Consider the following 10,405-nt stretch of genomic DNA (forward strand, 5'->3'; position numbering starts at 1 on the left):
AAGAGCCGCTCCCCCAGCGGTACCCACAGCGCCGCCCGGGCCGGCTCCTCGCTGCCTCCATTAGAGAAGTGTTGCTGCCACCTCATGTCCTCCTGCAGTAGTGTTACGCTCTGTGGGGTGGGGGGAGCAGGGGACTACCCCCCTTTTCCCGCCGCCCCTCCCGGAGTGGGAGCAACCTGCCCGAACAGCGGTATCTCCCCAAACTCAGCTCTCGAAGCCCCCAGCGTGGATCCCCAAGGACTTGCTTGCTGATGGCAGGTTGCCTCCAGGACTGCGTGTGTAGGGACGCTCTGGAAAACTCATCTTGATACACCTTTTAACTAATACCATCACTTCCACTTTTTGTGCAGACGTAGCTATCCTGGGCAGGACCTTAATTCAGTGTAGCTCACTTTGTTCCCGAAATGAATTTCCAAGTCCCTTGAAGGCAGCATTTTAATTTTGAACAGACAGCCTGCCCCAGAGCTGTTGCATTTTAACTGGGCTTCTTTAAAATTCACACCTTCTGTTAACCTAGATTTAATATGGGTGGGTTTTACTCTCCCAGGAAAGATGAGGCTGAATGCAGAGTCTGGTCTGACATAGGGAGTATGATGCAGGAGGGAGAGCACTCCACCTTGTTTGTGTACTCTTTAACTGCCATTTCTTTTGTTCCCAAAACCCCTTCCCCCCACCTCAATCTTAGGCTTAATTAGAACAGCTCTAATGAACATGGACCGAGAAGCAAAAGAATATTATGAAGTGATTATCCAGGCCAAGGATATGGGTGGACAGCTGGGAGGATTAGCTGGAACAACCACAGTGAACATCACCCTCTCTGACGTCAATGACAATCCACCCAGATTTCCACAGAGTGAGTACCTGCTGCACTGGATGTTCAGAAAGGGGTGGCTGAGCTGTATGTTGCTGTTTGTTTGCTCTCCTTACAGCCATTTTCAAACTCAACAACACAAACGGACACAATTTCAGATCGATGAGGGAACTTTCCTTCAGAAAAAAGTAAAAATGAAGCATTCACCAACTTGTCTTTCAGAACCTCCGTAATCAGGTTTCTGACCTCCATAATCATCAAAAACAACTCTTTTTTTAAAGGGTGGGGAAATGAGGAAAGAAGGAGATCCTTTGTGTTCCTGGACTGCTCACGGCCATTGCCTTTGGCTGCTAATTGCTGCCCTGATTCTCTTTTCATCCTATCTCCAAAAGGATGTCTCTCAACCCGGGGACATGTGACAGTGCTGGAAATTGAAAGTTAATTCATTCAACGCTCCAGCCAGGCCGCTGCAGGGGAGCGTCTGGTAGCTGTGCTGCCAGGGTAGAGTGTGTTGTCATACAGGCTGCTCTCGGGGAAATGTTCATCTAAACCTTGGCAGTATACAGTTACACCCTAAGATATGTAACAGCCAGAGTTAATGGAGTGCAAAAATGGGAAACTCCACTCTTATCAGAAAAGTTATTTTTATTTACAAAAGCGACTCTCAAAGCAAGATTTACTTTTTAAAGTAAATCCCTCTCTTTTTAAAACCTTTTTAGATCAAATTTATCTACGGAATTCTATATTACTGTTAAAAATTTGGAAGAAACTTTATAGGTTTGATTAAACTTAATCCTTCAAGGGTTATATATATAATTTTGTTTTTAAGAAAGCTGATTCTTTTGGTGGTGTGGATCAGTCTCAAGCCATTTTGGTTTTACCATTTTTCTCGTCTAGCTGAGAAATTAAAACTTCTGCAGTTCTTCTTTTTATCACTATTCTTCTCATTCTGTTTCTGCATGTTGCGCTGCTAAATCAAAGCATTCCACTAAGATCAGCAAGAAGCTTCAAGTTCCACTTTTCTTTTTCTGTCAGAGCAACTTGTTGAATGCACCATTGCCAATGCTGTTATGAAAGTGGCGTGAATTGTAACTGTTTGATATCAAACTCTTGACTGAGAAAAATGAGCATAGGTCAAGCCCCATCTTTGGTGTTATTCTGCCTCATAAAGCTCAGTAAGTGGTGGAGTCAACGGAGAGAGTGCAGCAAGGAGAGTCTGAACATAAATTATGATGGCAGGGAAGTATTTTAGATACAACATTTATATTTTTAAAACACACTTCTAAAATAGCAGCCTTCGCTTTCCCCAGGCTTGCGGCTGAGCAAATTAGTGATGCACCAAATGTGCTCAAGGCAGGGAGAGGTAATATATTTTAACAGAGTAACTGCTAAATTTGAAAGAGACACGCAGGCTTCTGAGCTCTCAAAGCTTTGTTCAGGGCTGAAAAGAAGTTTGTTCGGACTTGAGAAGGGATTTGTGGTGCTCAAAACTTGTGTGTTTACTCCCGCTCTACAAGCTGATCTAATAAAAGATACCTGTCCTGTAAAATCTGTTTCATATCCTGCTTTATATCGTGGCTGCAACAGCACTGGTGTTAATTGCCCTATTTATCTAGTTGAAGTTTTCAGGTATATTGTGTTTTAAAAAGGACAAACTTGCTGACAAGACAAAAACTTTAAACTTTCCCAGGCAATTCAGTCAGGCTGCAGCTTTTTTGAAGGAAATCACAGTGCTGTGGCAGCTTTGGGAGGGGTACCGGAGACTCCCTGCAGGCCATGCAGAATCATGGCCTGCCCTGATACGTTCTTCGCATCGCCGCGCAGTTTTCAGCTCCTGTTCACAGCCTGTCTTTTGCTCCCCTCTCCCTCTCTGCTGCTTGTGCCAGAGCATTATCAGATGAGCGTCTTGGAGTCCGCTCCCATCAGCTCCACTGTGGGTCGCGTGGTGGCTAAAGACCTGGACGAAGGGATTAATGCGGAGATGAAATACAGCCTTGTGGATGGAGACGGACTGGATGTCTTTGATATTAACACTGATCCTAATTACCGAGTTGGCATCATAACTGTGAGAAAGGTAGTAAAGTTTCCTTTTTATAGTGATTTGTATGGGTAACAGTCCTGGTTACATTTTATGTGTGCAGCATTCCCTTATGCCTGTGGTAAGTTTGTTCCATTACATGACAGTAGCCCCTTTCCTGCTATAAACCACGATGCCTCAACATTCATTGCTAAAATATGAAAACAGACTGCATTCCTAGGAGGAACCTTTAAAAAGTGGGGACAGCATTAGCGTAAGCATGTCTTTTCCCACCAAGGAACGTTCTGATTACTATTTATCTATTTAAATATTCTCTGTAGCTCAATTATCTACAATGCAAGAAATTAGATCAATATTTGCATTTGAACTGTACACATTTTTCACTCCAGTGTCCCACAAACAACAATAAAGCATGCCTTAGAATTATTTATAAACCAATAAAACCCAGGCAGGTTTTTTTTTAATTGCTGCTTGAAGATCCATAAATGCTAATTAGGCTAGAAGAAGCTGCCTCTGAAATGGCAGCTGTGAAACTGCCAGTGCTCTGTACTGCAGGCTATGCAGAAGGGCAGAGAGAATTTTGCTTAGGCTCCCTGCTATAGGTTATTTATTCTGCAGTCTTACATAAATGCTAGAAGTTCAACTCTGCTTCTAGGTTATGAAATTGTAACCATATTTCTGCCTAAGCATACCTAGTGTACTAATAAGGAAGTATAGTCTCCATTTAAATAGCCTGCGACTAAACTGTGCGCTAAAATGGAACAACACATGGGAGAGATTTGACCCTGTAAGCCTCCATGCCTTATAGCAAGGCGTTTAAGCTTGTATTTATGGTCATCTTTCTCCACCTCTTGTTTAAATGCACTAGTCTCTAAAGATAAGCATGTTCACTGGAATGAAATAGATGTGGAATGCAAACCATAATGTCATTTTTCACTCATTTATTGATGACAGAAAATAGTTATTTGGAGTAAATATGTCGATAAACTTGACTATTTTGTTATGAACACAGTTTTGCTAGGTGTTTGCATACATTGGGAGGAGGACTGTAAAACTTTATGGCGTCAATCATTTGAGATATGTACTGACATCAGGTACACGCTGCTCAATCCACCTACTGTACATAAATGTTTGTAAAATTTTATATATGCCTGTCGCTTTTGTAATGTTGTGACTATTCATAGCCAAACACGGGAAAAGTCATCCTTTGGATCCTCTTAAGAAAGAAACCCCTGAATCTCTAAACCTAGAATGAAGTCTTCTTTGAAAGAAAGCAAACTTTCCCTTTCATTTTTCTAGACAGATTTTGCAAACAAAATAACTAACACTTCTATCCTGGGCATCAAAAAGTAAAAAATTTACAGTTACAGATAAAAGCACTGATGCTCCCCTGCTGTGACAGCCTTCCCTTCCTCGCTGCCCGCAGGAGGCAGGGTGGTGGGTTTCTCAGCCAGTGCGACGCCCAGCGCCCAGGAGAGCCCCGCGCTGCCCTTCTGCTCAGCTGGCTCTTGCCAAATCCCACCTCTACGGCACACCTCAGCACTGGGGGAAGGAGGATGAGGACAAGCAGAGGTTTCCGTGGGACATTTCTCCTCTTGGCTGTGTTTTGCAGCATGTTTGGCTCACAGGAGAAGACGAGCTGCTTGCCCTCCCCTGAGGACCAGTGCTGGAAAGAGGGTTGAATGCACACGTGGAAGACAAATCTCGTGGAGTGGGGTGGGGAGCGGTGTTGAGGCATTGTCAAGGGAAAGGCACAATGGAGGGCGTCTGAATTGAGCAAACTGAAGACGTCTGAAATCGGCAGCATCAGAAATGAGAAGGCCTTTCATGCTTGTTTCATTTTCTCAGTTTTTCTAGCTGGGTGATTAAGTCTTTTCCTAATGCAGTTCGGTTTATAGTTATTAAGTGTTTCTGTGATTTAACTGCTCTTTTTACAACTTAGCTTTTTAGTGTACATGCAATGTTTCTCACACAGTTTTCTTCACATGGGAAACCATGAGATCTAATGGCTTCTTTCTTAGTATATGTTTAGGCAGCTTTGCATTGCACGTTCCTTGCCAGATGGGCAATAAGTGTTGCTTGGTCATGTAAATATATTTTACTGCTATTTTTACAGTGTATAAATATGCAACTGGTAGACCATAATGACTGTGCAGTAATGGGTAATACATTTGTAGATCTAACTAAATCCTTGCTGACAAGTGCTGTGCCTGCGGTAGTCACTGATTTGCCAGGTGGAACTAAGAGCAACAGGAGCAAGTTTCAGTTCACCTGTTGGCACCTGCTGCCACAGGTTGCACAGTTCGTCCTGTATCACTGCTCAGCATCTCCAGTGATACTGGACCGTCATCTCCCAGCACAAGAAAAACAGTGCCCACTCCAGTCTTCATTCCTCACCCCCATGTACTAAATGCTGAATGAGTTTTAGTTTTATAATTTCAAGAACTCCAATCTTTCATCAGGCATTCCTATACAGAACATCAATCCTGGTAATTTTACTGTGAAAGCAAGAGTCATTGTCACTGCAATGTTTCCACTTCTGAAGAAAGGAAGTGTTGTGGCAGTAGATAAGTACTGAAGCCTTCACTAAATTCCGGGGGTTTGTTGAGGCCCATAGTATATACTCCTGTCATGCCTGAGCATGTGAAACTTCTGCTGACCTTGCTTAAACTAACACACATCTCGTGGCTGCAGAATTGGCTGGCTGCGCTATTGAGCAGGGCAGAAAAGAGATGGGTTATGACTGGTCAAGGAGGACTGATACAATGATGATCTTCTCACCTTTGACTTCCAGTGGCTTTGGCATCCTCCTTCTTCTCTATTTTCCCACCCATCTCCTTGCTCCAGTCTGGCAGTAGTTGTAAAAAAAAAAAAAAAAGAAAGAACCGAGGCTGTGCATGGTAGTTCCACCCATCACAAGGCAATGGTGATGTAGCTGCTTTTATTTTAATTTCAGCAAAAAGAATGAAAGAATATGTATTCTGAAGTGATCTGCAAATATTTCTCCTGGCTTCTTCAGTACAACCGTCAAATTAAAAAAAAAAAAGACAGTGACACTTCTAATACTACTGTCACTCAGTGCTTTGTCTCCATCTGCAAATATTTGCCTTTATTACCCTTATGATTAAAAATCATATTAAAGTTTTATTTTAAAAAAGAAGCATCAGTTTGTATTAGAGGGTATCTTTTACTTCTGAAAATTTAAATTATATGGCCTAAATCATATGGCTCAGTGTGCCTAATGCTAGATATGTTTTTTTCTTCTCAGCCTTTAAGTTTTGAGAGCAAGAAAAGCTACACCTTGAAAGTCGAGGGTGCCAACCCCCACCTGGAAATGCGGTTCCTGAACCTGGGCCCCTTCCGCGACACCACCACTGTCCACATCAGCGTGGAGGATGTGGATGAACCTCCTGTGTTCGAGCCCAGCTTCTACTTTGTGGAAGTGCCTGAGGATGTGGAGATTGGAACCACCATACAGATCATTTCTGCCAAGGACCCCGATGTGACCAACAACTCCATTAGGTCTGTGCCCTCTTTGTGCGTTCCCCCAGGAGTGCTCCCTGGCACATCCTGTTGGTGGGGTGGTGATGAGGCTGAAACAGCTCTGGTAGGAGGGGCTCTTCTCTTTTTAGCCAGCAGTAGTTGTCAGGGGGTTTAGTCAAACCAGATGTTGCACACTGAGGGGCTCTGCTATGGCTGTCAAAGCAATGTAGGAGCTCACCATTACCTTTTCGGTGGTATGGAGAACGTCTGCATCTAGCATTGCAATGAACTGGTCAGGCATCTCCTGATAGTGTACATTAAAAACAAACCCATACTCTTGTGCATTTGCTGTCTCAAAACCTGACAGTGTCACTGAGAATCTGCTGCCCTACCGAGGGGAAGGTAATCAAATCGCCTCTGCTTCCTCCCCCTTCTGTTTCACAGCCGGCCTTTGTCAACAGCTCAAATGCACAGCTACTTTTGGTGTAGACTGAATGCGTACTAATAAATATTCATGAACCACTAAATTATATAGTGTCTGGTCAAAGCTGCAGAGCTAGATATTCCCTTAAGAAGTTAAGAAAGGTAACGGTGTATTTCCAGCCATGGGAGCTTCATAGCTGCAACTCAGCAAGGAACCAAAGCAGCAGATTTGTGTGATCACAACGCTCTTTTCTATAGTCCAAGTCAGCCCAGTTTATCAGAGAAGACTCTTTTTCTCCGAGGCCAGCCCATGTACTAATTTTCACAACCTGCAGAAGCTCCCAGTGACTGCAAGTTAATAATTACCCAGCAGGTCAGCTGCTTCTCTCACCTGAGAAACGCTTTGGGTGTTGAGCTGCTGTTCGCCTAACCTCGCATCAGTCCAGCTTCTGAATTGTCTGTGTCTGGGAACAGTCCTGGGAAATACAGGAAGGAGTCAAAACATCAGGTATTTGGAGTTTTTGAAGAACCCTGGGCTTAAGCTAGGAGATCTGAGCAGTCACAAAGCCTGTTCTTCTTAGTGATGTTGCTTTTTGTGTTGCTGCTCTAGTTATTTTTTTCACATCTGCTACCTTAATATACCTATCTTTTCCACCTAGATCATAAGGTTATCATACTTCTCATACATTGTCTCAATTTCTTCAATAAAACTAAGTATTATACTGTCTGCATCACAATTTCATTACCATAAACTTTTTTCCACCCACATACTATTTTGCTGATGATTGTCTAGCATTATCCAAACACTGCAGTGCAAACAGTTTTGTGCTAATCTGCTTAAAATAGTATGAGAATAATTCTGCAGACTGTCAGAGGGTAGAAGTGTTCCTTGTTATTTTTAATTATGTTTTTCTTCATTTTCTTCAGAGCTTTCCAGCGACTACCCTTGATGAAACAGCACTCTATAAAGCACTAAATGCATCACCAAAGATGTATTTAAAAATCCCAAACAGTTGCAAATAGGCACAGATTCCTTTGTAACTCTGCTCCTTCCCATATTCCTTCCCATCTTCCTCTCTTCCCTCTTTACTTCTTCCCTCCTTTCTTCCTGCCTCTCCCACACTTTGTATGTTCAAGCATAAATAATTGGGGTAGAGGAAACAGGGAAAAAAGAATAAATACCATTTGTAATGCTATCTAAAGTGCAAATGTTAGGAATTTGTTCTCCTGCCTCTTACGTGGTCTCCTCCATCCATGCCAAGTCTGTGCCGTATCAGTCTGGCAATGTTTCACGCTTGCTCAGCATTCACTTTGCGCAGGTAAGGCAAGATAAAAAAAAGAAAATCCAAGGTACATATTTTGTTACACAAGATGAAATCCAACTGAAATAAAAACTGTGATCTGACCCCATCTTTTGTCGTATTTTCATGTATGGACAAGCCAGGACACATTCTGGAAGGGCTCACTAAACATAAGGGAACTCTCAAATCCTTATTTTCCCAGTGTCCGGTACTGAGACTCCCACACTGAGAAATTCTGATGGCTGGAAATACACCATGATTGTTGTTAAGCAGTTCAGGAAGATTACCTACAAAGTGCGGTGGAAACAAGCATGAAGGAGCACGACTTATGTGTTCATAAGCTAATCCAGACAAAGACTCCACCTGTGCCTCTTGACACTGGTGATTAATACTGCACCACTAATCACAAGGCCATACTCAATTTCACATACTCATTGGCCTTAAACTGTCAGAAATTCTTTTTATAGCCCTCATGCGAGAATAATTATTATAGCAAAATATAGCAGCACTTGTACTTATTTCCTAAATAAATCAAATGCCTCAGAAATCTCTTTATTTAAGAAGAGATAGGAAGAAAAGGGAAGTAGACCTGCCATTCCACCCGCTTTGATTTTTCTGAAAATAAGTGTAAAAGAATTTCCAAACAACATAGCTCAATAGTATTTTGTATCCCAGTTTAAGGACAGGCTGGTATGCTTGTTTTAGTGAATGCATTTGTGCTGAAAGGAGAAAATTCACAAGAACAAGCCCTGTACAGCCTCTGTTATGACTAATGCTTTCAATTCCCATCAACTTTGAAGAAAGAACCAACAGAAATGGGATTAAGTCAGGGCTCTGTTCTAGGCTGTGGCATTTAAACAGGCGCGTATGTGGCTCTTTCCAAAGGATCTCTCACCATACTAGTATAGTTAGCTAGAAAAGCAGCTTGTACAAACTGCTGTTAAAAGCGAGGTGATGCATGTGAAGGGTATTGAGTATTTATACACCCTGTGAAACGGTCCCTCTGACCGAGCACAGCAGTGGCATCTCTCAATCAGCTGTCTCCCTTCCGAAGTTTTCTGGCCTGCAGGTACCACCACACTCCCCTGCTCACAGGTGTGAGAAGTTTGTTCCCAGCATTAAACCGACATGATATTGGCCAGTCAGGTTCAGTAATTATGACGAATCAACCTCACAGAGGGAGCTGTTTTTGTGGCTGGATAATATGAGAAAGCCAGTTGTCATCCTCCTTGCATTGACATGGCTCAATCTGCAGGGTGGTTCAGAACGCAAGGTGGAATTTATGCTGTTGAAGGGGGAGAGAATGAAAAAGGACGAGGAAGGGAATGGTTCCTCTTTGTCAGGCTAGGTGCTCAGAGGATGAGCTGATATAAAGTCATTTTCCTCCTGTCTGAATTGTGCCCGAGGAAAGGGCATAATGATTGCTTAGAAAAAAGAAATCGCACTCCTCACTGACAGATTTTCTCTGTAAAGCAGATGTTCCCGTGCTGAGCTGTGCCTTGCTTTGAGGCTTCTTCCTCTAAACCTTTCTGTCGTCCAGCTCCATCCAGATAGTACTCACTATTAAATGCCCCTAGCCACGTAACTCCTAGTTTTTTGAGCATCTCACTCTGTACCTATACAAGTCAATGGAGCACACAACTAGGTTGTGGAAGCACAGCGTATGACAGTGTTCCCATTGCTGGGGTACTTTGTTGGATATAACATGTGGGTTTCACAAGGGTTGCATAATATTTTTAATATGTACTCTTGCAGATACTCGATTGACAGGAGCAGTGATCCAGGGCGGTTCTTCTATGTCGACATTACGTCAGGAGCACTGATGACTGCAAGACCTCTTGACCGGGAGGACGTTTCTTGGCACAACATCACTGTGCTGGCCATGGAGCTGAGTAAGGAGAATGCAGATTGCACACAGATTAGAGATACAATAAACAAAGCAGGCTGAGAGACCTGAATTGAGCAGTTCACGCGTTCGTATGCACTGAGTAGGAAGCCGTATTAACTGAATTACTCCTCTGACATCAATGAGCACATACTGCATTTTATTTATTTTCTATGCTCCTTTTCACACAGTGGTGGGAGGAGTAGAGGCTGGCAATTAAATGCAGAGTGCTGGTTTTTCAATTCATTAGTATTCCAGGGATTTATTTAAAACTCTTCCTGATGCATTTCTGCAAGAGCTCTAACTCTTCGGAAGGGCTAGGCAGATAAAGCAGACGCTGCAAAGGCTGCACAGCTGCCAGAGCTGCCGGTCCTACCTGGGAGGATTGAATGGTGCAGGGACTGGTAGGCAGCAATCATCCTGTACTGCCAGGTCACTAGTTGAAATCTGCTCTGGTTCAGCCG

The 10,405-nt window shown here is 43.0% G+C and overlaps 1 protein-coding gene across 1 annotated transcript in view; it reads left to right on the forward strand.

The window, feature by feature from the left end:
* The first annotated feature begins 689 nt into the window (after positions 1-689).
* The window catches only part of CDH20 (cadherin 20, type 2), a 23,537-nt gene continuing 13,821 nt past the window's right edge, over positions 690-10,405 (forward strand). Inside the window, exons 1-4 of the mRNA XM_010135359.1 lie at positions 690-853; positions 2,698-2,885; positions 6,118-6,371; positions 9,812-9,948. Coding sequence (XP_010133661.1) covers positions 706-853; positions 2,698-2,885; positions 6,118-6,371; positions 9,812-9,948 — 727 coding nt within the window. The 5' untranslated portion in view covers positions 690-705. The remainder of the gene's footprint in view (positions 854-2,697; positions 2,886-6,117; positions 6,372-9,811; positions 9,949-10,405) is intronic.

This window comes from Buceros rhinoceros, unplaced genomic scaffold (genome assembly GCF_000710305.1).
Source record: "Buceros rhinoceros silvestris isolate BGI_N320 unplaced genomic scaffold, ASM71030v1 scaffold3594, whole genome shotgun sequence".
Lineage (NCBI taxonomy): Eukaryota > Metazoa > Chordata > Aves > Bucerotiformes > Bucerotidae > Buceros > Buceros rhinoceros.